Source organism: Colletotrichum lupini, chromosome 1, assembly GCF_023278565.1.
Source record: "Colletotrichum lupini chromosome 1, complete sequence".
Classification (NCBI taxonomy): domain Eukaryota; kingdom Fungi; phylum Ascomycota; class Sordariomycetes; order Glomerellales; family Glomerellaceae; genus Colletotrichum; species Colletotrichum lupini.
This window is the reverse complement of record NC_064672.1, coordinates 5,264,353-5,290,473: the sequence shown is the minus strand read 5'-3', so window position 1 is coordinate 5,290,473 and position 26,121 is coordinate 5,264,353. Positions and strand designations below refer to the sequence as shown.

Here is a 26,121-nt window from a genome sequence, read left to right as displayed (position 1 = left end):
TCTAAGACTATGTTAATATAGAATCCCTTAACGTAAATAACGTTCTAAAGCTTTAGATCGTAAGTTCCCTTTCTTTTAGGTCCGTCTAGGACGCCCTTTATAATACGAGTGCCGCGTATAGTAATAAGTAGTATAGTAGTTCCTAATTTAACGTAGTTTTTATTACTTAATAGTACGTAACTCTTAGGTTTAAATAGGCTCTTATCGTTAACTAAATATATTACTCTATAGCTATTTATTACCGTGCTCTAAGAAAGGGGGTAAGCGCTACTTATAGGGGTACTAAAGATTGCGTTTACCTCTAAGTCCTAACTCTTTATAAGTATAGCGACTACGTAGCCCTCGTCTTAGTTTATTAATAAGCTCGCTATGGGTTAGTTAGAGGATCTTTTTAGAAACCTAGGTTTCTTAGGGGTTCTATCGTTCCTTAGCTAATTAGCTTTTTTAAGCTTACCGTAGAGTAATTTTTATTTATTTAATTTAATAGCGGCGAGGACTTCTTTTATATAGCTCCTTAGTATTCGTATTAGTAACTTATTAGCGTTTCGGCTTATAAGTACCTATTTTAATTTTCGGTACGCCGTAGGGCGCTACGGGTGTGCGCGATTATAAGGGTATATAACGTTACCCTTATTATTTGCGTCGTTAACTAAGTTAGAGCGTTTAGTAAAAGTAGAGTAAGCCCCTCCTTAACCTAAAGGTTGTTTAGTATATGCGTCCTAAGTTACTAAGCTAAATACATACGCAATCTCCTCGAGGGTCCTCGTATACGTTCCGAAAGCTATTAATTTGCTAAAGGTCTTATATATACGTTAGCCCTATATAAGGTTAAGTCTAGACTTAACCGTAATTAAGAAGTTGAGTATAGCGATCTCTTTACTAATTTTTAGAATATCGTACGTTTTAGCTCGGAGGTAAGCGGATTACTACTCCTTATACTAACGTTAGGGATTAATTCCGGTCCTCGCTTTATTAAGGGCTTATTAGTATTCCTCTCGAACCGCATTCCTTATTATTAGTTCGGGGGGCGTAAATTCCTATTTTAAATATTTAACGATTCGCTATATACTAAACTTAGTACCGTTCTTAATAGCTTTTTAAAATACGTATTCGTATAGTATAGCGTTAACTAATTTTACTAACTACTAAGCAAGGACTTTAATATGCGTGTTAATAATATTACGTTCGTAAGCTATAAGTTACTTATATTTAGCGTCGAGCTCTTATTATTTTTAAATACTCTCGAGCGTATAGATCCTTTTTATGGGTGCGGTATAAGGATAGATTTATCTACGTAAAGTAAGTAGTATAGCTAGCTTTATAAAAAGAAACCTGGCTTAGTTCTGTGGGTTACTCGTGCTTAAGGAAGTCGAAAGGTTCGTACTAGGAGTTATATTTAGAAGCTATTAGCGGAGGATTTCTTAGTTTCTTTAGTCGTTCTCGAACGCTTTATAACGGGCCTAGTAGGCTCGTAGTTCTTTTTTATTACGGGTTACGACTAATCGTCCGAATTCTAAGGGTAAAGTAAGCGCTATAGAGGGGTCGAGGAATACGTTAGAATTTAGAGCGTCTAGGTCGACGTATTTCTAAACCCCAACGCCCTTACTTATAGTACGAAGTGCGTTAAACTATTTAATTTAACTATCGTAGCTAGTTAGTTTAGCTTGGGCTAAAGTGGGTACGAGTAAGTCGGTTATTTTAAAGAGATCGTAGGAATCGTATTAATAAGTGCGTTATCGTAGTATAGGGTCTTAACTAAGAGCTAGGCTTATAACTATTACGAGTTATAGTACGTAGTAATAAGTATATAGAGTATAGTAAAAGTAGCTTAACTATCAAAATAGAAATAGATAAAAAGAGAAGGTCTATATATACGATATCTAAGATAGACACGTGATTTAGCACGTGACGGGCACTTTGTAAGGTGCGATTACTATCCCTATTACGTAATAGAAGTATATAGGTAGAGTAGTTAGCAATAAGCAGTAACGGTCAACACAAGGGCAACGAACGCAAACCAAACTTCTGTGTTTATTATGTATCTTAGATAAAGATAGCTTGTAAACGATTCTTTGTTCTCTTTAAGTGAGTTTACAAAACCTTCCTTTCCTTTTACTGGGGGTATTATGAAACTAAACTTTGTGGTTTTTACCATGGTATGTGAAAAAAGTTCTCTGTCCCACAGGTCTCCCACTTGTATAGCTTGTACAGGGCAAACCAGAACCGTGAGATCATTCGTGAGATTGGATTACTTACGCTGCTCATGGTAGCAACGTCGGTACGGGGAAGGGCCTCTGCTTCACCGGTCTCAGGGGCCTATCATCTTGCTGGTTCTTCCAATCGTTCGGATGAGGCTCGCCGTGTATGTTGAAAAGGGGCTCGACCTTGATAACGGTGGGGTAGGGCATGATTTTCAACAATGTGTGATCGTCAATCTTGGCCAATATGGCGTTTGTGCCAGTCTCGATATCCGGCCGGATCTCGCCAAAGTTTCTCGCCCTGATATACATACAGAGGAGATCTTTGACGTCCACGACGTCCGGCAGGTAGTTATTGGCGGTGACGCGGTAGGTTCGGGGAATGACCTCGTATTCTCCTCCTGGTTCTTCCTCTTTCATGAGCGTAGGGAACATGAATTTGTGTTTGTGGCGTGGGTGGATTTGTCCGGCGAGGGCCCAGACGTGAAAGGGCCTGTAGGTGACGTCGTAGTGGCCTCTAGAGACGCACCAGACCGTATTCACGCTCTTGATGTCTTTTTCGGTATACCAGGGGAGACCATTTGCGGGGCGCCGTCCTTTTGGAGGGGCAAGTAGTGCTCCCGACGGCGCGGGCTCCGTGGATGTGATGAAAGTTGTCGGGACTGGTGCTGGAATGACTAGGGAAAAGGCGTTGGCGATGTCTTTGGTATTTCGACCAACGTGGGACGGTGAAGCTGAACTGAGTGGCGTAGTCAATGAAGGCTGCGTGGCTGTGGCGTCTGGAGTATCGGCCTCTCGGTTGCTGCCGTCGTGCTGGCATGATACCATGGCTGCAAGCAGCAAGGTCGCGAGCGAAAGCGTTATCCGCATGGTGTAGTGACAATATTCTGTTCGTAATAGATATGTGACGGAAAATCCGACAAGAAACACATGTAGGATGATGTTTTATTAGGATGGGGTCTATATTCGAAAGGAACTTATATAATCGCACTGGTAGAATTTGAGTTTTCGGACCATCCATGTAATGGTTCGTGATAGACCGCAGAGGTATCTAAGTAAAATGGGCCACCCTTCTTAGTTTGTTGACATTTCCGATCGTATCGTAAAGCTGTGGCCGCACCAACCGTGGTGCCTCGGCTGAGGGTCACGGAGCTAGATCGCGTCATGTCTCCTCACTTTCCCATAGAGACAAGATTCTATCTAACCACTACAACGAGACACACGTATCAGTGAGACCACCTGCCGTTAGCCAAAGAGCTCCGAAGGCTAGTCCTCCTAGTACGATGGTCGGTCGTCCATCAAGCATGACGCAGGGCCATAGTCCTTGAATCATGGTCTATTTGCGGAATCGTGGCTAACAGCGGACCGCGGCCGCAGAGGTATCGCTTGCAGAGATCTTTTTGACGATAAAGGTCAGGTTGCACCAGACGGGTTACACAAGTATGTTCATAGAATGTCAGGTGATTCCATTAGACCCGTAGGCCATCCATGTCAAGTAATATCATGTACGCTGCCGTAATCCTCCACCACTCCAGAATTCCCCGCTCTTTCAAAAGCCATATCAACCTGCTCACTGCTCCAACTCGTTCTCGGCTAGAACCTCTCTTTCCGCCTTGGTACCTTGCCAGTTCACCATCTTGACAAGAATAGGAATCAAAATCGCAATAATCATACCCGCACCCAAGAACCCAGCCGTAACACCAAAACCGGTGTGATACGCCGGCGAATCCTTGCTCGGCCAGATACGGCTTCCATACACACTCGAGAAGTTACCAAACGCATTCACCATGGCCAACACAATAGCACGCTTCTCAGCCGGCAAGCTAATAACACCACTCGTCCAGGACAAGACGAGCGGCAGCGCAGACCAGATACCCGCCGCCAGGAAGCAAACCATGACGTACCGCACAATCGGCGTCTGCACGGCAGCACACACGACAGCGCATGCGAAGCCCAAGCCCAGCGGCGCAGCGACGTGCCACCGCCGCTCCTGGTGCTTATCGGAGCTCCACGCGACAATGTTGAGGCACACCGAGGCGACGGCGTAGATGGGCACCGTCATATACTGCGCCTTGACGGTATCGTAGCCAAGGGTAAGCGTGATGGTAGGGATAAAGTACGAGATCGTGCCCGCGCCGACGTCGAGCATGAAGAGCACAATGAACATGTAGGTTCGCGGGTCCGACACGGCCGCGACAAAGGCCTTCCAGTGTGACAGACGCGCTTTGGTCTGCCCGCCCGAGGCGATGCCGTCGGCGATAATGCGGATGCTCGCAAGCTGGCGCTGTGCAGGGGTAAGCTGCTTCGCGGTGGCGGGGTAGTCGAGCAGCACGAAGAAGGCGATGAGCGCGACTCCAACGGTCGCGACGCCCTCTACGATGAAGAGCCAGCGCCAGCCGGCGATGCCGTGCGCGTCGTGGAGGTTAGCGGTGATGGCGCCGGCGAGGAGACCACCAAAGGCGCCCGAGAGGACGGCGGCGGTGTAGAAGATGGCGAAGCGCTTGCCGAGCTCGGCGCGGGTGTACCAGCACGACAGGAGGAAGAGCACGCCGGGGAAGAAGCCGGCCTCGATGCAGCCCAGGACGAAGCGGAAGCCGAGGAGGGCGCCGTAGGTCTTTGAGATGGACATGAGCGCGCTGAGGGCGCCCCAGACGAGCATGATACCGGGGAGGAAGATGGAGGGCCGGCTGCGGCTGAGGATCATGTTGGAGGGGACCTCGCAGATGAGGTAGCCGAAGAAGAAAATCGAGAGGACCCAGGCGTATCCATCGTCGGTGAGTGAGAGGTCCTTTTGCATTCCCGCGATCTTTGCGTTTCCCTGTGTTGCGTTGAAATGTCAGTGGGCCCGTGCTTTGGAGTAGCGTTGTTGAAATTTTTCATGCGATGCTTCGTTGCCCCTTATCGCCATGAGGGGAAAGGGAGAGGAGGAGGTGAGTGAGAAGGACTTACGATGTTTGTGCGGTCGACGTAGTTGAGGATATACATGATCCAGAGCATGGGCATCTAGACTCAAAGTCAGAATCATCTCACCGAGGACATCTCTAGGGGCAATTGACATACCAGGTAAAGGTCAATCTTCCTGACGAGCTGCTTCTCCTCCTGTGTGCCGGGCACATAGTTCCTCAGTGCCTCAGCGAGTTCCGCATCCGCCTCGCTGACGACGGGCGCGTTCTTGTCTTCCTTCATCTCGAGAGATTGCTTGCGACCGTTCTCGAAACTCATGATTGCGATCCCCTCGCTCGTGTTGTGTCGTTATCGTCGTCGATGTCGTCGAGTGTCGTCCGGTTTCCTTTGTCTACACCTGACTCGGAGCGGCTGAAAGTGGCGAATGCTCTCTCTCCCACACTGCAGTGTTGGTCTGTGTGTAGGGGCGACCTCTTGAGCGGAGCAGAACACGACGCGATCTTACTCGACTGGAAGATGCGACTGGGGTGGTTATTAAGAGGGAGAATTGAAAGATCCGGAGATCTGGAGACGATGAGGCTGTGAGGGATGAAACCTTCTTTCCATCCAAACACGGTAGCAATTAACAGCGACGTCTGATATATAATGTTCACAAAACGCGACTCGTGTCTAGTGCGTCGTGTCTCTGCCCGGGGTACTCCGTTCTTGCTCTGCTCTCCTCCCCCACGGGGTAGACCACAAACTGGGGAACGAACTAAAGGGGAACTAAAGGGGGGCCGCCTGGAAGTGTGGATGTCGAAGGAATCCGCTTGAGAAGGTGGGCAAAGTCTGGAGTTCTGGACCTGTCACGGACGAATCGTTCATCGTTGTGCTGGAAATCAGACAATGAACTATTGCTGTTGGACCAGACGAGGCGTGATTGGGCTGCATGCGTCGAGGGCCGGATCTGGATCCATATCTCTGGGGAGGGGGGGCAGCCAACAAGCGAGAGCCAGCGCGGCCTTGTGTCCGGGTCTAAGTGCCGGTCACCAACTGCGGCGATCCCTCCGATTGGCATCGGGCTTCGCCCCGTATGAGCTTTCCCCGCCTTCAACCATGTGAAGCTTGAGATGAACATCACGAACGCTGCAAGTGTGCATATCAAACGTGGAAAAGCAAGGCTCGAGGTGGGCTATTCATCAAATTGTGATCTCATTGAGTCGACGATGTTGTCGTCAGCCGGGCATCTGTGAGTTCAACAAGTCTAGCATGTTGAGCGGATATTGCTCCGGCCCCATCCCAAAATTATTCATCATCTCTCCGCTGAACATCCATTGGTTCCAGTCTTGGCCCATCTCCCCTTCATTCCAAACTTGAGGAATCTGTTGGCCTGGTTGACCAGGCTGGCCGGGCTGGCCTCCGGCGATGTATTGCCTCTCCTGGGGACCACGTTCCTTGAACTTGTCCAGCATGTTGCTCAGGCCGCGTCCGATGTAGTGAGCCACATGACGGGCGCAGCGGTTAGTTTCTTCCAATAATTGGACGACCCGCTCGATGAGAGAGACCACATCTTCGTAGCGTATGTCCAGCCTCGCTGGCTTCCACTGCGCGTGGACCTTCATCAAGAACATGGCGGCGTACGCGATGGTCGTCAGCAGGTACAGAGGCACGCCAATGACTGCTCTCCGCATATCGGTGTCTGTCAAGATCAGTTCCAATGCGGCAGACGCGCTTGCGATGGCGAGATTGATGAAGTCGCGGCGTTCATCGGACATGGCGTATTGGTCAGTCGGGTTCGATGGATTCAGACCCCGGAGACAGATGGAAAACAAAAGGAGACGGGCAAAGTGATAGTGGAGGATAACGCCCTTGGCAGGGTACTTTGAGATGTGTTTGTCCGGCACTGATGAAAGATATTAGCTGACAATTTGTTGGCACCAGGGTTCAAACTGTCTTACCTAACCGAGTTTCCCATTGAAGCTTCCATCGGCCCAGATCGGCATCGTATCGCTTGAGTGCCTCAAACTCATCTCTGGCAACTTGCCTTGACGTGTCTGGTCCAAAAGTGTGGAAGACCCGACTCAAAATGATAAAGACACCAACCTGACTGTGCAGACGATGGTCCGCTTGTGTGATGCCTGGCAGCAGAAGGAATGCCTCATGATGCGTGATGGTAGCGTCCTCGTTAATGACTGGAGGCCTGCCGTACGCGATACTGAAATGATGGTCGCAGACGTAGAGCAAGTACCATAGCCGGGCCTTCTCGACGTGTTGTGGTCCCTTGTTGAGGGCTTTGGCGCAGAACTGATGAAGGTTTAGCTCCGTGGCGATTCGTACCGCAAGACCAGACACCTTCCAGCTGATGTCTGAAAGCCAAAATGCGCCGATGCAAAGTCCCCTCACATCGTCGAGACTGTGGTAGCGGTCGAACATGGTCTGGCTGGCTAGCTCCAAGAAAGTTGGGTAGCAAATATCGAAAGCTCGGCCTTCATCTTGTTCGTGCAGAGCAGTGACGGCAAGGATGGCGGCCGTAAGCAGAGGTGAAGACATGCGCGTGGCCGTGAGGTTATCATGGACTAGTGCAATGCCTCCCCACAAGTACGCATTGAGGGTCCCACGGAACGTGGAGAAAAGCTGCTCGGCCTCCTGGACGCTAAACTTGCCCTGGGCAATGAAGTCTGGCTCTTGGGCCCGGCTGGATGGGAGGTGGACCCGCGCCCCAGGGTCGCTCCGGATGTTCCGCAGTTTGGTCACTTCGAAGAGGCTGGCCATGGGCGCACTCACAATGGCCTGATCTTCGCCGTTGTCTTGCGCCGTGGCCTCCGGAGAATTCTCCCGCGTCATTGCCGTAACATCGGGAGGCCGAACGGGGGACGGCCCCGTACCGGGACTGCTCTGTGATCCGGCCATGTTCTGGGGACTCTGGGACATGCCGGCGCCTTCGTGGTGGAAAGGTGGCACAGGCACGAGCTGTGGCATACTCAAAGCCCGCCTAACTTCCATCATTGAAGCCTGGAGGGTCTGAAGCTGCATCTCCATCTTGGTTTTCCACTCATTCTCGCTGTCGAGCAAGGTTTGGAGACTCTTGTTCACGACACATTGTAGACCAAGGCGAGAGCATCGAGCACACTGGTTCTGACCCGGCTCAATGCCGCACTTAATCTTACGATTCTGGCATTCCTGGCCTGTCTCTCCTCATGTATCAGCGACTAGTCTTTCTCTTGAGGTCATACTTCTGCAAGGGAGTGGGAGTTCAGTCCGAAAGTTTGGGGAAAACTCACATGCTCGGATCTTCCTCGAAATCTTGGGCAAATGAGCTTGCTGCCCGGAGGCTACCCCCGAGACCGCCGCCGATGACGGGGTCTTGTCCGGAGCATCGATTCTCGCACGTTTCATGGTCCCAAGGGCTGGATAGAAGTCCGTGTGAATTTCGTGGGTCTTGGAAGGGAAGGTGGACGGAGTGGACAAGAGAGAAGGGCGGGACGATGGCCGAGGGGAGAAAAGAGGGAAAAGATTCGCCGGACGACGTGCATCTCCTTTGTTTATAAGCGGGCCGGTCTTCTTTCCGTGCGGGGTTGACACGCCTCCACCTGCTCAAACTCAGTCGCGTCCACTTGATCAACTTCAGCGCCAGGCACTTGTTGTTGCGCTGGGAGACTGGGAGTGCCGGCTCGGGCTAGTCCTGTTTCTGTCGCGTCCCATTTGCGGATGGGAGGGATGGAGAGCAATGGTGAGGGGAACAAGCCTCCAGGCGAGTCCAGGGTGTGGAGGACCACCCCCATCAAACTTGGACAGACACGGGCCCGCAATCCACCTCGGGTGCCCTCTTCGGCTCTTCCCTCCAGACGAGTCCCAGACCATTTGCGAAGAGTCCTCCGGCCGCCGCGGCTGGATTTCCGAGTCTTGGCCGATCTGGGGAATGCAAGAGTAGGGTATAAGATGACTGGGTCTACCGTTATTCCTAGTTTGAGCCAAGCTCTCGTTGATTATCGGAAGAAAAGTCGCCGACGAGTCACGCCAGATCAAAGTAATCCTCAGTCGATAATCCACGATGGCAGCCACAGACGCTGAGGCCACCCGCGTTGGCTTCATTGGCCTCGGTGCCATGGGCTTCGGAATGGCTTGCAACTTGTTGAAGAAACCGTCATACCGAGTACAGGGTCACGATGTTTACCCTCCAAGCGCAGAGAAATTCGTCGCTCAGGGTGGTTTGTCGGGAGAGTCTCCAAAGGAAGTGGCCAAAACCAGCGATATCCTAGTCTGCATGGCAGTCAACGCACAGCAAATCGATGACATACTTTTCAATGATCAGACGGGTGCCTTGCAAAGTGAGTTGTCCGCATGCATCTCAGCCATGAGCATCCAATTGACATCATTCCCGTAGCATTACCGGCAAATGCTACCGTTCTCCTCTGCTCAACAGTACCGCCAACGTATCATGAGGCACTGACGCCCCGGATTGCGGCGGCGGGTCGGCAGGATGTTCTGGTGGTGGACAGCCCCGTATCGGGTGGCACGAAGCGTGCAGCCGACGGCACACTCAGTATCTTCGCTTCCGGGGCCCCTGAAGCGTTGCAACGTGCAGATCGTGTTCTGCGGGACATGTCGGAGAAGCTGTACATCATTCCTGGTGGACCAGGAGCGGGTAGCAAGATCAAAATGGTCAACCAGCTGCTGGTCGGAACGCACATTGCTGCTGCGTCAGAAGCAATGGGATTGGCCGCCAAAGCTGGCCTGAACACCCGCGAAGTGTACAACATCATTACAAATGCTGCTGGTAATTCTTGGGCGTACGAAAATCGCGTGCCGCATATGTTGGACGGCGACTGGACACCGCTGTCTGCCCTGAACATCTTTGTCAAAGACATGGTGAGTGGCTCCCTCAGTGTGGTCATGAATTTGCGACTAATGAGTTTGGAAAGGGCATCGTCGTCTCAACGGCCAGAACTTTGCAATTCCCGGTGCCTCTTGCGTCGGTAGCCGAGCAGCTGTACATCTCAGGAGCTGCACATGGATACGGTGCAGAGGACGACTCTGGACTTGTCCGGGTGTTCCTCCCTGGGTCCCCCAATGCCGTGAAGGAGCAGGCAGGGCAGCTGAACAGCCAAGAAAAGTTGACTCCAAGCAGTACGCCGCTGGAAATCTCAAAGATTGGTATGGTGGGGTTGGGCGCGATGGGCCAGGGCATGGCTGGGTCTCTTCTCCGAGCCGGCTTCGCAGTCCATGGCTACGACGTATACGAGCCCGCTATCGACAAGTTCGTGGCCAACGGAGGTAATGCGTCCAAGGCTAGCAGCCCCGCGGAGGCAGCAAAGGGCGCCGACATTCTAGTTTTGATGGTTCAGAACGCTGCGCAAGCCGACGATGTTCTTTTCGGCTCCGGGAAGGCAGCGGAAACCTTACCCGATGGCGCCATCGTGATTCTCAGCTCGACAGTCCCACCCTCATTTGTTAGAGAACTGGAGGCCAAGCTCACAAACACTGGCAAGGGACTGAGCCTCGTGGATGCCCCTGTCAGCGGCGGCGTGGTCCGCGCCGCCAATGGTACCCTTACGGTAAGTTTTCCATCTTATTCACCTGATTTGAGACTCGTCGCTAACATCTGGTAGATCATCTGCTCTGGAGATGAGGCTGTTCTTTCCAAGGTTAACAGCCCGTTACTGGCGATGACGGGAACGTCAAGCAACCTTTGTCATGTCCAGGGAGGCGTCGGCGCTGCGTCTTCAGTGAAACTCATCAATCAACTACTGGCTGGTGTTCATATAGCGGCCGCTGCCGAAGCTATGGCATTCGCTGCTCGCCTGGGTCTCGACACGAGACGAGCTTTCGAGATTCTTGGCAGTGCGGCCGCATGGAGTTGGATGTTCGAGAACAGAGTGCCTCAAATGCTTGATGCCGACTGGACACCACACTCCGCATTGGCCATTTTCGTCAAGGATCTGGGTATTGTCCTCGATGAGGCAAAGCGACTCACCTACTTTGCTCCGATTTCGTCAGCAGCTCACAACTTGTACCTCGCAGGTTCATCTCACGGGTGGACGAAGGAATCTGATGCTGGTGTCGTTCGGCTTTGGGAGTTAGCGGGCCTTTCCGTCTCTGGCAATGCCGGTCCCAAGCTTGAGGAGAACAGTGGCTCGAAAACGGAGAACGCGGAGATTGAAGCAGGCCAGGAGCAGGGCCTGCCGGCACAAGAGACGATTGACGCGCTCCCAACCGAATATGCGGGTGATGTGATCAGCTCCACTCGCAAGGTGGTCGACAATGGCGAAGTGCCGGTTCTTGTGGTCTTGGATGACGACCCAACAGGAACTCAAACCTGCCATAACATCGATGTCCTGACCGTGTGGGACTCGGCCACATTGGACGACGAGTTTAGCCTTAACCCGACTGGGTTCTTCATCTTGACCAACTCTCGCGCATTACCCTCCGCCGAAGCCAAACACCTTATTGTCGAAATTTGCAAGAATGTCAAGACGGCGGCTGAGAAGGCAGGCAAAGCATTCGAAATTGTCCTTCGAGGTGATTCGACACTTCGTGGACATCTTCCGGAGGAGCCCGAGGCTGCTGAGGAGGCTCTTGGCAAGTTCGATGCCTGGGTTGTGACACCTTTCTTCTACCAAGGCGGAAGATACACGATCAATGACGTACACTACGTCAAGGAAGGCGACGTGCTGGTACCTGCGAGCCAAACACCCTTTGCCCAAGACGCCACCTTTGGGTACAAGAATTCGAACTTGCGGAAGTATGTCCTCGAGAAGTGCGGCCACCGCTTCGACGAATCTTCATTCTTGTCCGTCACTCTCGACGATATTCGCGTAGGGGGACCTGCAGGTGTCACCAAGAAGCTCCTTTCAGTAGCGCCTGGCTCCAACACAGTCGTCATCGTCAATGCTGCCGCCGAGTCTGACATGCACGTCTTCGTGGCAGGCTTGCTTGAGGCAGAGAAAGAGGGCAGGCGGTATCTCTACCGCACTGGTGCTGCCTTCGTTTCTTCTCGCCTGGGAATCACAGGGATCCCACCATTGACCATGGCAGACCTTGGGGTGTCGGTCGAGGCCAGTACCAAGCAGCCAGGTGGACTGATCGTCGCTGGCTCTTACGTACCCAAGACGACGGCACAACTTAAGGTGCTCCGAGAGAGGAGAGGCGACAACTTGGCGGTAATCGAACTCGATGTCGAAGGACTCATTGAATCTGCGGACGCCGCGGAGAAGGTCGTAACTGCCGCAGCAGCCGAGACCGCAACCAAGCTTGCAGCTGGCGAGGATGTTCTCGTCATGACATCTCGGAAGCTGATCAAGGGGGGCGATGCGCTCAGCTCTCTCCAAATTGGCTCCAAGGTCGCCCGGGCCTTGGTACAGCTTGTTGAGCAGATTGACGTACGGCCACGGTACCTGATTGCCAAGGGTGGCATCACATCATCTGATGCGGCCACGAAGGGTCTGAGGATGAGACGGGCTCGCATCATGGGTCAAGCTGCCCCGGGCGTCCCGTTGTGGAAGTGCGACGAGGAGACTAGCCGGCATCGCGGTGTGCCGTACGTTGTCTTCCCTGGAAATGTTGGTAGTGACAGCACGCTCGCCGAAGTTGTCGAGTCGTGGTCGATTGAGAATGTTGCTTAGAAACTTTGCATCGAAGCGGGATAAGCGTAGCATCTAACGGCTGTATACCAAGTAACGAGGCGTTGGGAGGCTCTGGATAGTGATCAGACAAATTTAATGCTGATGAACCTTATACCTAAAATCAAAGATCTCCCGGATGGTTATGGTGGTGATTGCAGGTGGTGATTGCAGACGAATGTCGTCGGGAATTGTCGGAGATAATGATCCGACCGGCTGATGTAATCAGCCTGTTCTCTAAGTGACCCACTCTCAGGATCTGAGCAGTTTTTGTGCGCCGTTTCCCAGGCTATCTTGTCGTACATTTCCTCCTCAATTGCTCAACAATCAACCGTCTTCATCTCGCTATGTCCTGAGAGGACCGCGTTGATACTTCCTTAGACTTTGGAATTCAATTTAGGACAGCTATTTTGCATGTCTACACAAGAACTCAAGCCATTGACTCCCATTCTTTCCCATCGATCAGGAGGACCTCTCCACGTCATGACTCATCCGCCCCGGTTTTCTCACCTCGATCGATTAAGGCCAACAGCACCTCACCTCGCACTCACAAGGAGCTGAATTGCAAATACCACATATCTATTCCATTAAGCCTCTCTAGAACGACTTTCTGACTCAACCGATGGACGGCAATGGCAATCAAAGGGTTTTATCTCCATTCAAGGAGGCTGCAGAATCCTTAGAGCTCATCAAGACCGCTGAACATCTCATTGCCCGCTGCAACAAGATATGTGTCACGAGTTATGGCACGCAGCAATGGGCATATAGAGTATAGTAAAAGTGGCTTAACTATCAAAGTAGAAATAAACAAAAGGAGAAGGTCTATATACACGATATCTAAGATAGACACGTGATTTAGCACGTGACGGGCACTTTATAAGGTACGATTACTATCCCTATTACGTAACACACCCCCTAATTACTACCGCTAGGGAGCTATTATACCTAAAATAGAATCTCTAAATACCCTTATAAAGGCCTAATTTGGTTAAATATAAATAAAAGAAAATTAAGCGCAAGGGATATGCGTCTTTTAAACCGCGTTTATTATAAATATATCCCTTTATCTAAAGTAAATAGAATCCTAACCCGGAATAGTGCGTATTCTACTACTTCTAATATATAAATTACTAAGGGCGAGGCTACCTAGCCGCTTTACGTATATTTAAATTCTCATAGCGTCGCCTAGCTATTATTTTTCTTTTTTTTTTTAACCTCTCGTAGTTACTATAAATACCCCCGTTTACTACGCGCGCGCGCCTACGTTATTAAATCGTTTACTAATTTTATTCTAAATATAAATATTTAATATATTTAGAAATAATAATAAGTTTCGCACAATTTCTATAATACCTCTTATATACGTATTATGCGGTTTATTAAAAGTTTAGATAGGTAATAATACTAACGAGCCCCTCTAGGTCGTTACCCCCCCCCGCAACTTCCTACTTACTTACTAAGGCCTAGCTACCGAGCTCTCCCTCCCTAGCTAAGAGGATATTAAGGCTATTAGTTAAAACGCCGAGGACTTTATTAAGTTCGAGGCTCTCTTTAGCGGCCGTAATAAGGGCGATAATAAGGTAAATAGTAGTAATAAGAGCTTTAATAGGCTTTTACCTATCCCCCCCTCGGAGTCTAAGAGTAAAAATAAGACTAGTTTAGATAATAAGCCCTTTGAGAAGGGTATATCGTATACTTATTATTTTAGGAGTTTATATTTAATATTATTCTAGGGTCTAAAAAACGCAAAGCTAGCTCTTTTTAAAAAGGTAATAAAAAGCAGAAGAGAACGCCGAGAGGCTAAAGCACCCCCCGCAGTAAGTATAGTTCTCTTCGCTATTCTAGGCCTATTTAACGTATACTTAGTCCCTAAAAAGCTTAAAAGAGAGGCTCCCGAGGAACGGGAGATCTAGTACTTACCCTATTTTAAAGTAGCCCTCTGGTATACCGATACTAAGGATAGTAGTTATTATTTTATAAAAAGTAGTAACCGGTATGCGCGCTATTTTAATAGCCGTTCGGCTAAAAGGTATATTAATATACCGGTCGTCTTATGGCTAATAGCCTAGGCCCTTACCGAGGCTATTATAAATAGCGCTCCCTCTTTTATAAATATATTATCCTTTTTTATTATTAAAAAACATACTTCTAACTATAGTTTTAATAAGATATTACTAAGCTCCGTAGTATTATCCGCTAGATATATAATAACTAGAGGATATACGAGAACTATATCGGCTTTTATATAAAGGACTTCTTCGACGCGCGCCCCCGGTCCTCTCTCGCGCTTATTATAATTATTTATAACTAACCTCCTATTGCGCTACTCGTTTTTATATTCTAAGTTATTAACTTAACGGTCGTTTTAGCTCCCGCGCCCCCTGCTACCCTTATTACTCTTAGCTTTATAAACTTCGAGGTATATAAGATACGTTTTTTAATACGCATACTAACCCTCCTCCTTAGCGACGCTATACTCCTAGCGATCGCGTACTTCGTAAACTAAGAGTTTAAATAATAAGCACAAGCCCGGGTCTTATTTCTATATCTATAGTATCCCTAAGTAACTTTTATAGTTACGGTAGGAGATATTTAATATCACTAAACTTCTTTAGTAAGCTCTAAAAGTTAACTTTAATAAGTCGTAGTTTCTAAACTCCTCCGGAGCGCTCTAAGTAGGTCTTATAAACTACTCCTTTTACTACTTAATAGAGTATTATATATCCTATACTACTTTCCTCTATAGCTTTTTACTAATTAGGTATAAAGGTAAAAAAAAAGTAGTCCTAGAGACGGTTATAATAATCGCCGTCTCCTATATTCGAATATAAGAGCGTCGCGAAGATACTACTATCGAAGCGTTATAGAAGTCTACGGGCCCGGTTTAAATATTTAGGACCTAATAGAGCTTTACTTAGTACTTAATAAAGCGGTTCTTATAAGCTCTGTTCTTATATAATAATAGAGGTTTATTATAAGGGTTCCCTATTAACGTCGACTTTAGTATTAGGAATTACTTCTTCGCGATTAGTACTTCGTTTGCCGCGTACTCTAGCGTTTTACTAAGAGCCGTTAAGAATTAAAAGCTCGAGAACCTCTATAATATATATAAGCGCTCGTAAAGAGGACTATAGACTGCGCAGAGCCGTTTATAACCCGGTTATTATATCCCCTTTTTTACCCCTACCCCCGAGCTTACGTAAGGGGGTTATTTTAGGGGTTAGTAATAACGGTAAGATTATATTAGCCTCTTTAGCCTTATTTACCGTACCCTAGAGTACGTCTATTAGTTACTTAGCGTCCTAAATAGTTAAAAATCTAATAATAATACTATCCTTAATTATAGAGTTATCTTAAGTACTAGTATTTCCGAAGTCTAGATCTACTTCCCCGAGTGCTCAAATTAACTTATCGTTAGTATTAAAGAGTTCTTATATCTCTTAGATTACTAAATTTACTTACTTACCTACGATAGCTTATTCCTCGTATGCGGGATTATAAAAGACTTCTTCGTTAAACCTAATATTCCTCGTAATAAATACCTACTTAAGCGCGGGCACCTAGACCCTATATAGGTTGTGCGTTTTTAATATATATCTAACTAGGTATCTTATATACCCGCGGGGAAGCACTTTAAACTCCTTTTAACGTATACCCCTCTTACGATCCTTATAAAGAGGGTATGCTCGGTAGCTATATACGTAGAGGCTACCGAGATATAGGGTAACCGGTTCAAAATCCCGCACTTAGTAACCCGTTTATTACTAGTATTAATACCGCTTCTACTAGTTAATTTCTATTATAATAGGCGAATCTCCTTTATTAGCCTCCCGTAGGGTAATATTATAAATAAAGATTACCGCTAGTACTATTTCGTCCTATAAATTCGTAGGGAGGTTCGTAAAAAGGCGTATTTTACGAGCTTTAGTAATTACGAGTTAACCTACTCTTTTAGCATTACCTACGGGTTCCTTTGTATATAGAAATAGAAGTTCTATTCCGATTCTTAGCTCGCTATACTACGTCTTATATACGCGTCTAACGTTTATAATTAGGAGAGCGGTCTTATTATTATTTCTAAAGAAGTAGATTAGAGTCCCTTTTTAACGACGAATCGCTACCTCGAGGCTCTATAATATAAAAAGCACTTCCTCCTCTATTTTTATCCTTAAAAGGAACCCCCTAAGCTACCTATTATATTCGTTAAAAGCTATGAGTATATATTATTATTTACTAAGAGATAGTTTAAAATAGAAGAGATCCCAGTATATATAGTACTATAGCCGTGAGGCTCTTCTCGAGGGTAGTCCTCTTAAGACTACTATTTTAGCTTCGGATAATATATATACTTTATACTTAACTTATAATAGAGGTTTAATATATATACCTCGAGTCTTATATAGTAATCGACGAAGAGCATTAGGTCCGAGATAACCTATTCTAAAGTACTAAAAGAGCGCACTATTAGACCTCTTACGGGTACGTTAATATAAGTAACGGAATTTTCTATAGCTAACTAGTAGTATAATACTAGCTAGGCTCTATAAGATACGCTTAAGGTTTACGGAAGAAGGATAGGATTAGAGGAGCTTATATTCGAGGAAAACTAGATTATTCTTTTGGATAAGCTACTTTTTAATAGTGCTCTTATAAAGCGTTCCCTATTATAAAGTGCAATCTAGACCGTAGTATTAGAGTGCGCTTCTATTTAGCAGAGTTTCTAAGACTATATTAATATAGAATCCCTCGATATAAGCGACGTTCTAAAGCTTTAAATCGCAGGTTCTCTTTCCCTTAGGTCCGTCTAGGACGCCCTTTATAATACGAGTACTACGTGCGGTAATAAGTAGTATAGTAGTTCCTAATTTAACGTAGTCTTTATTGCCCAATAATACGTAACTCTCGGGTTTAAATAGGCTCTTATTATTAACTAGATATATTACTCTATAGCTATCTATTACCATACTCTAGGAAAGGGGGTAAGCGCTACTTATAGGGGTGCTAAAGATTGCGTTTACTTTTAAGTCCTAACTCTTTATAAGTATAGTAACTACGTAGCCCTCGTCTTAGTCTACTAATAAGCTCGCTATAGGTTAGTTAGAAAATCCTTTCGGAAACCCAGGTTTCTTAGGGGTTCTATCGTTCCTTAACTAACTAGCTTTCTTAAGCTCACCGTGGAGTAATTTCTACTTATTTAATTTAATAGCGGCAAGGACTTCTTTTATATAGCTCCTTAGCATTCGTATTAGTAACCTATTAGCGTTTCGGCCTATAAGTACTTATTTTAATTTTCAGTACGCCGTAGGGCGCTACGGGTATACGTAATTATAAGGGTATATAACGTTACCCTTATTATTTACGTCGTTAACTAAGTTAGAGCGTCTAGTAAAAATAGAGTAAGCCCCTCCTTAACCTAAAGGTCGTTTAGTATATACGTCCTAGGTTACTAAGCTAAATATATACGTAATCTCCTCGAGGGTCCTCGTATATGTTCTAAAAGCTATTAATTCGCTAAAGGTCTTATATATACGTTAGCCCTATATAGGGTTAAGTCTAGACTTAATTATAACTAAGAAGTTGAGTACGGCGATCTCTCTATTAATTTCTAAAATATCGTACGTTTTAGCTTAGAAATAAGCGGACTACTACTCCTTATACTAGCGTTAGGGATTAATTCCGGTCCTCGCTTTATTAAGGGCTTATTAATATTCCTCTCGAACCGTATTCCTTACTACTAGTTCGGGGGGCGCAAATTCTTATTTTAAATATTTAACGATTTACTATATACTAAACTTAGCGCCGTTCTTAGTAGCTTTTTAGAATGCGTATTCGTATAGTATAGCGTTAACTAATTTTACTAACTACTAAGCGAGGACTTTAATATACGTATTAATAGTATTACGTTCGTAAGCTATAAGTTACTCGTATTTAGCGTCGAGCTCCTATTATTTCTAAATACTCTCGAGCATATAGATCCTCTTTATAAGTACGGTATAAAGATAGATTTATCTACGTAAAGTAAGTAGCATAGCTAGCTTTATAAAAGGAAACCTAGCTTAGTTCTATAGGTTACTCGTACTCGAGGAAGTTAAAAGGTTCGTACTAGGAGTTATATTTAAAAGCTACTAGCGGAGGATTTCTTAGTTTTTTTAGTCGTTCTCGAACGCTTTATAACGGGCTTAGTAAGCTCGTAGTTCTTTTTTATTATAGGTTACGACTAATCGTCCGAATTTTAAGAGCGAAGTGAGCGCTATAGAGGGGTCGAGGAATACGTCAGAATCTAAAGCGTCTAGGTCGACGTATTTCTAGACCCCGACGCCCTTACTTATAGCGCGAAGTATATTAAACTATTTAATCTAACTATCGCGGCTAGTTAGTTTAGCTTAGGCTAAAGTAAGTATAAGTAAGTTAGTTATCTTAAAAAGATCGTAGGAATCGTATTAATAAGTACGTTATCGTAGTATAGGGTCTTAATTAAGAGCTAGGCTCATAATTATTACGAGTTATAGTACGTAATAATAGGCATACGGAGTATAGTAAAAGTAGCTTAACTATTAAAGTAGAAATAGACAAAAGGAGAAGGTCTATATATACGATATCTGAGATAGATACGTGATTTAGCACGTGACGGGCACTTTGTGAGGTGCGATTACTATCCCTGTTACGTGACAATATGCGATGAGCTCGAGCAGATGCGCCTGGCTGTTGAACTCGAAGCCGCCAAGGTCAACAACCACTGGCACGCCTACATCCCCGGTTTCAGCACATTCTGGCAGGCCAACGTCAGCCAACGAACTCGGGCGGAGGCCTTGATTCAACGATGTCAAGAAACGCATGAACCGGGTTCAGAGGCCGAGGGTTCGCTATCTCGAGATTTCAGGCTCATAGAAGGGGAGCTCGCCTCATACGAGAACCACTGGTCGGCAATCAAAAAATGTTGCTCAATCACCTGGTTTCGGTTCGCAGTCCCCTACTCAAAGCTGGACGGCCAACAAACCTCAGTATTCGTCAGTGCTATTGTCGACAACGGGCATGAGTGGATGCGGGTACTCAGCATCACCGAGCGGGCTCTGTTAGTACAGATGGCCGAAGCAGATTTTCCCTGGGACGAGCCCGATGATGATGACGATGAGGACGATGGCCTGGAAGAAGTTATCAACGACGAAGAAACCCAGATTGAGGTTCTGAAGAGTGCAAAACAGCTGCTGGCTGCCGCTCGCGAGATACATGGGGGTTACCAGCATCGTGTACGAATCGTGCTTCCAAATATCTCTCGGGGCAGTGTCCCTGCCATAGACAGGTTTTTGAAAAGGATTGAGTGCCTTGGTGACGACCACATCTCACTTGCGTTGGAATGCGCCGAAGAGAGCCAGACACCGCCTCCACCTCTCGAATTCGCGATACCAAATCTTCTTAGTCATGGCGATGCTGTGAAAGTGCCACCCCTGACTCCATATTTGAACATCGACACGTCCATATTTGTGGCCTTGACGACAGACATCTCTCACAGTCATAGCTCACAGCGAAAGTGGCGTCCCAAGATCTTGGAAGACGTGGGAGATGAAGCGGAGCACGGTCCTAGGCTACCCAAGTCCCTTTACCCCCTTCTTCGCCGCCACACGCTTGTCTGCACTCGCGAGGCGGCGGAGACATGTCTGCGCATGGTATACGATGCATCTACAGAGTCGGAAGTCTCTCGCATAGAAATACTGCTTGGACAGGAGGACCGCAGGGGGAAGCAGGACGACAAGTTGACTTTCCTGGAGCGTGTTCTACGGCAGGATGGGTGGCCCATTGAGGAAAAGGACGATGAGGCAACAGAGAATCGTCGCCTGAATTTGGTTGCAGAACTCCAGAAGCTGTCATGCCATCCAGTACCGGAAGACCTGCAATTACCCATTCGTATCGTAGAAGACTTCTGCAGGGAGCACGTCGCAGACGAGGTACGCAAGGGGACACTGCCAAAGGTCGTGTTGGCGGTGGAGCCAACGCTCAACGAGACGAACTGCTCGTCTTTCCTGTATGGGTGGAAGACGAACCACACCACAATAACATGCAATCGGCATGCTGTAAAGCGGTTGGGCAACCTCGTCAAGAAGATGCGATGGTCTCGCGATGCAGAGGCGGCACCAATTATCGCTATGGACTGGGCTCGAGGTCTAGCAAAGATCCCGTTTCCTGGCGAGGTCTTGGTAGATGGTCCGCTGAAGGCAGGCACAGACTAACGTCACCTCCTTTTTATGATCACTTCCTCATCTTGAATATGCTCTCGTGCATTGTTTTGTGATGATGGTCCATGGAAGTCATGGAGGTGTAGTCTCTGCAGACGTTGGAGATCTGTAGACAAGTAAGATTACCCTGGACGCTCAAGCCCTTGACTGTAATAGACGTAGATATTCAGATACTGTGTGAGAGATGGTCGCGTGGCGCCGCAGCAACCTCCACAGGTCAAAAGTCCCCGAAGGATTCGGCAACATTTGTAAGCTCTTGCGCAATCGCAATTTGTCAGCACTAAGAAAGAGCACAACACATAAGAAGAGAGACATTATAGACAACTTCAAAACGCTAATCTCATGTCACATCTCCGTGACTCATCCTTTCAGTGTGATATCGAGCAGAATGGTCGCCGTTCCAAACACTCAAGCCGAGGCCTTGGCTTGGCTTCGACGCGTGAGTAAATATGCCATCATCCAGGACTCCACGCTTACTTCGCAGACAGTCTCACGATATCCACGACTCTCTCCAAACCACAGAGTTTGACAAGATCTACTCCAAGGATGCTCAGGTAAAATTTACCAATTTTCCTGCTGCTGATGGTCTAGAAGCCATCAAGCAGATTATGGACGCGGCGTTTGGGCAGTTGTCGTATATGAAGCATGTCACTCGCCAAGCAGGTGATAATTGTACTTCATGAAGGTCTCGAGTTGTACTGAAAGATTGCAGACCAGGTGGACAACAGAATTTGGCTCGCTGTAGACATCACCTATCGGGTTAAGGGCGATCCTGGTAACGAAGATATCAACATCCCAGCTGCGGGGCTGGTCACAATTGTGACGGAATGGGAAGAAGCTGGCAAGATTGCGCGTTTTGATGTCTTCCTGGACAACACTCCTGTCAGGGAAAAGATCGCAAGTGTCGCGAATTCCAACTCGTAGACAGGGTTCGTGGTGACTATTCTATGCGCATCAGTACGCGAGATATTCCACCCTCGACCCTTCAAACGTTCGGTCTACTTAGTTCAGCAATCACCAACAATTCTACTAATAATTTCCATGCTACTCCGAATCGGACACGTACCTAGTAGAAGGTTTCATCGCGGCCTCTCAATAGTATACGAGTGATGATCTAGACGTGATTATGGAAGAAGTTCAAGTAGGACCTTGGCTAACTATATGCACTGACATAGTCAAGCAACTATCTCTCCGAGTTTCCTACGCCCCCTGACGCCGATATTGACGCTTCAACTTGCTGACAGTGTCTCCACTGTTCACTTCTAGAATACCGTATAAGACTCCATCGAGCCATTCGACCAGTCCGAAAGGACGCCTACAGCCCAGCCCGCATCGTGGCAAGGCGGCTCCCAAGTCCTGCAACTCCACTGAAGCATCTTACTACAACTGGATACAATGATTGGAGCACGTCAATCCCAATCGGGTTTTGTGAAAATGCGATTAAACCAGTAACAAGAGTTCGAGCCCGGAAGCACCTTCTTGATATTACCAAAACGCTGTGCGATCTGCCTTCACCATCCAATCGATTTTAAGCCAAGCGAAAGTTTCCAGAAAGAATGCCATAATTACATTACATTGACCTCATATGTGAATTTCGCTTATATTTCAGGCGATCCTTCTGTAATAAAATCCTTAAATCCTCTGCTCTGATCAGCACACATGACTTTTGTCAGGTTTACCTTTTCGCGTCTGGATGCTAGGTCTTATCTTCTACAGTCCGAAGAGGCTAGAGAGACAAGACCTGTCACGTCACGAAGTAGCTTAACTCGCGATGCATCCGCTGACGAACTGTGTACTAAATTGAGAAAGTACGGATACACATAACCAGCCACTGAGCAATGGTTGCGAATTGTGGGGGGGGGGGGGATACCAATCCGCAACCTGATGTTTATTGAACACAGCAATGTGTCAAATGCAAAGGAAGACGGAACTCGCGTGTGCTGTGCCTTCCAACCCTAGCTAAGGACCTTAAATGACTTCAACCGACTAAGGTGGCTTTTCACAGAGTTCAGATCATTATTAACTCGAAGCATCAAGTCAATCTTGTATAAATCTCGAATTGCAAAGCGTACGAAGTTACACACACCATTGTGCCCTTATGAGTGAGATTCCCTCTGAGCCTCCAACGGAATCCATACAGGTCAATGTTCTAGATTTTCCCCTGCGATTCTTTGGCTATCTCAAGCAAGTGGCTTAAAAATACATAGTGTAGATCTTCTTATGGCTGACTACGGTTTGATGAATGTTTGACAAAGAAGGCTAAGTTACTGGGGTTTACACGACGACCATCTATCTTCAACGTATGTGCAGGTAGGCTTAAAACAACCTTAATTCCTAACTTTTAACACAGGGCAGTATGCGCAACGTGACTTCCCGCAATTTTGGCAGGATTCTAGTCGCAAGGGATTTTGTCACGTAACAGGGATAGTAATCGCACCTCACAAAGTGCCCGTCACGTGCTGAATCACGTGTCTATCTCAGATATCGTGTATATAGACCTTCTCCTTTTGTCTATTTCCACTTTGATAGTTAAGCCACTTTTACCACACTCCGTATGCCCATTGCTGCGTGCCATAACTCGTGACAGATTTCCACTCTGCTGACAGCGGCACTGGTATTGATGATTAATTAACACTCAAGTCTAAGGTAGATATGAAGATGTGGAAAGGATACGCACACACGACCACACATACGCCTGTTTCCGTTTTGGTCCATGATTGAACGGCTCAGCTATAATCCATTTGGGATTGTCCAAGCCGTCCATTCCAGCACAGTAAGGAAAGGAGGCTAAATTGAAGCCAATTGGGACCAATTCGACAGCCATCTTGTGGCCAAGCCTCCCGTGGTCAAGGTGTTCGCCGCCAGGTAACATTGAAGGGAATCTTTCCGTCTTATGCTTCGTATGGCGCTCTGGCCTAAGGTGATAATGAAGAGATAGCAGGTATTGGCCAAGCAAAAATGCAACAAGTTTTCGCCAATGGAAAAGGAGGAGGAATCGTTTTAAATGCCTAAGATAAGTAGGCAAGGCGGATCGCTCAAGGAAAAAATTGTATCAGTGCTGCCCTGGAAAGGCGCCCAACACTTGTTCACGTGTCGGGCGGATGTGGCAGTGAGAGACCATGTGACGCGACTTAGACGGACAAAATACATTTTGTTCGGACCTGAGTGTTACATCATAAGGTACATCTACTTTGCACAATTGGTCAAAATTAACTACTAGAAGTAACATCATCCAACGAAGTGGCTTAGGCACAGCTTGGAAACTCTTTGATTGAACCATCCGACTTCGGTCGTGTCACGCAAGTGTTCTGACAAAGTTGAAGAGTGGCATCCTTGTCGGACCTAGCCTGTTGCCGTGGGAACTGTGTAACCCCGACGTGAGAATGCCAGGCAGCTAGGCAAACGTCAGGGGGCTTTGGCAGACCACTTTGTACGCTGCTATCTCGTTAGGTACCTTGTAAATTAATACCAGGTTTCACTAGTTTAGAATCCAATGATCTAGGCACCAAGTCATACCGAAATCTGAGACATTTCCAATAATGCTGGAAACTTCCAAGTCTGCCTTGTGGAATTGGATGCCGAAATCGGTCTTGGTGATGTGGACTATTGAGCTCTGTCGAGGATTCGCATACAAAGACATTGTATCTCAAGCCGCCGCTGTGTAAGGTAATTCAGAGAAATTCCGGTTATTGTGGTGCCGAGTCAATTGCTCTGGTCCTACACCCGGTGAACTGAGGTGCGTATAACCGCAGCCGCCTGTCTCACTTTACCTCACATGTCACAAGCATGTACAAGGTAACTTTGGTCCCGTCAATGACATTGATAGAATTTCAGTATGAAATTGCATGCATTTATAATTCTTCTCACGTAGCCGAGGGTTTCAATGTGTCAGGAAAGTTACCGATGGATGCGCAACCCCATGGCGCAGAGTGGTTAAAGGCTAAAGGTCCTAGTACTTCTGAGTCTTTTCTCATACAACGGCAGGAGCTTGAAGACTTCAAGTGAGCTGCATTTAGGTTCAACAATTGCGCGTGTTTTAAGCTTTGTGAGGACTGGGATGCATTCTATTTGTAGTACATAGGTAGACAGAGATATGCGGGAAGATCACTCTTAGATTATACGTCAATAATGCAACGACCCCTCTTTTCTCTTCACATTCATACGATTTATTGAGTCATGACCTAGATACGAATTTGTTTCACCGATCAAGTCTGACGTTCCCGGAAGCATGAAACTCGTGATAATCGACACACATGAGCTGATCATATGTTTTCGCGTCTTGTCGCTTTTCTAAATTCCAGTCTCCTCGAATTGGAAGTTGAGCTAAGAAAGCCTCGATATGGTCATAATCACAGCAAATTGCACCTAAAATACAGGTAATCAACCAATCTCACGTCGATAATCAAGTACTTGGGTTCCCGGGAGGCCTCTTTTGTACAAAGGCATGAACGCTTGTGCGGAGGGCTTTTACAAATCTGTGGCCTAGTTGTCCAAACGATTTTCCTGTTCAACATCGGAATTAAACGTGGCTGTGTTTCATCAGGTGAGGGTGTTGACCGAACGTATCTCTCCATAACTTTGAAGTGCCCGTACCTACAGTTGTGCGCATGGCGGAGGAACCACGAAGGCGCACATGAGGCTTGCGGGCGTTTCATCGGGGATTGTTGGTATCCCTATTACAGGGTAGTTGGTTCGAACCGTGGGTTGACGAAGAGATCAATTGAACTATATGAATATCTGCGTTTGGAGATCCCTTTTCTCGATCGCGCGGTGCTCTTTTATACCGTGCTATCGAGCTCGCCCGTCGCGCTGATCAATTGGGCGGGTAGTCGCCGCGTAGGTATTTCCTTCTGCCGATTTAACTAGTTGATTTCTGATCGCGGGCCGGCTGCGGAAAAGTTGTTTAGTAGAAAAGCTGCTTAAGGCGACGGCGAAAATCTAATTACTTAAGCGGTTCTATTAATTAACGTAGTTTAACATAGTAGACGTCGACCTTTCGTAAGTAATAAAGGGCTATAATTACTTAATTCCGTACGGTATTTAAGAATTGCCCCCTTTTTTATTTATTTCTATAAGGTTAATTAGTACGAATCTCCTATCCCGTATAGTATTAAGAGGTCGTCTCTTCTACGTAGCAAGATGCCTTACTAATCTATAATAATAGAATTTAATTACTAATTAGTGTTAATA

At 47.0% G+C, this 26,121-nt stretch overlaps 5 protein-coding genes across 5 annotated transcripts; 2 read left to right on the top strand and 3 right to left on the bottom strand.

Annotated features, from left to right (window-relative positions):
* Positions 1 to 2,261: 2,261 nt before the first annotated feature.
* Positions 2,262 to 3,068, bottom strand: CLUP02_01606 (uncharacterized protein; the record flags this gene model as incomplete). The annotated part of the gene is made up of 1 exon (XM_049280645.1): positions 2,262 to 3,068. The coding sequence occupies one exon, from the start codon at positions 3,066 to 3,068 to the stop codon at positions 2,262 to 2,264; it is 807 nt and encodes a 268-aa protein (XP_049136602.1).
* A 700-nt stretch (positions 3,069 to 3,768) lies between these two features.
* Positions 3,769 to 8,942, bottom strand: CLUP02_01605 (uncharacterized protein; the record flags this gene model as incomplete). Its single annotated transcript, XM_049280644.1, has 12 exons — positions 3,769 to 5,016; positions 5,148 to 5,201; positions 5,259 to 5,436; positions 5,498 to 5,543; positions 5,608 to 5,882; positions 5,945 to 6,062; positions 6,136 to 6,227; positions 6,342 to 6,984; positions 7,040 to 8,266; positions 8,363 to 8,519; positions 8,672 to 8,867; positions 8,929 to 8,942. The coding sequence occupies 12 exons, from the start codon at positions 8,940 to 8,942 to the stop codon at positions 3,769 to 3,771; spliced, it is 4,248 nt and encodes a 1,415-aa protein (XP_049136601.1).
* A 190-nt stretch (positions 8,943 to 9,132) lies between these two features.
* Positions 9,133 to 12,703, top strand: CLUP02_01604 (uncharacterized protein; the record flags this gene model as incomplete). Its single annotated transcript, XM_049280643.1, has 4 exons — positions 9,133 to 9,409; positions 9,466 to 9,950; positions 10,004 to 10,636; positions 10,691 to 12,703. 4 exons carry the CDS (start codon positions 9,133 to 9,135, stop codon positions 12,701 to 12,703), a joined length of 3,408 nt encoding a protein of 1,135 aa, XP_049136600.1.
* Positions 12,704 to 19,392: 6,689 nt separating this feature from the next.
* CLUP02_01603 (uncharacterized protein) lies at positions 19,393 to 22,463 on the top strand (the record flags this gene model as incomplete). The annotated part of the gene is made up of 7 exons (XM_049280642.1): positions 19,393 to 20,899; positions 21,114 to 21,204; positions 21,304 to 21,370; positions 21,420 to 21,603; positions 21,644 to 21,851; positions 22,107 to 22,185; positions 22,242 to 22,463. The coding sequence occupies 7 exons, from the start codon at positions 19,393 to 19,395 to the stop codon at positions 22,461 to 22,463; spliced, it is 2,358 nt and encodes a 785-aa protein (XP_049136599.1).
* Positions 22,464 to 23,471: 1,008 nt separating this feature from the next.
* On the bottom strand, positions 23,472 to 24,571 carry CLUP02_01602 (uncharacterized protein; the record flags this gene model as incomplete). Its single annotated transcript, XM_049280641.1, has 6 exons — positions 23,472 to 23,542; positions 23,625 to 23,661; positions 23,741 to 23,841; positions 24,022 to 24,117; positions 24,185 to 24,325; positions 24,448 to 24,571. The coding sequence occupies 6 exons, from the start codon at positions 24,569 to 24,571 to the stop codon at positions 23,472 to 23,474; spliced, it is 570 nt and encodes a 189-aa protein (XP_049136598.1).
* Between the last annotated feature and the right edge of the window lie 1,550 nt (positions 24,572 to 26,121).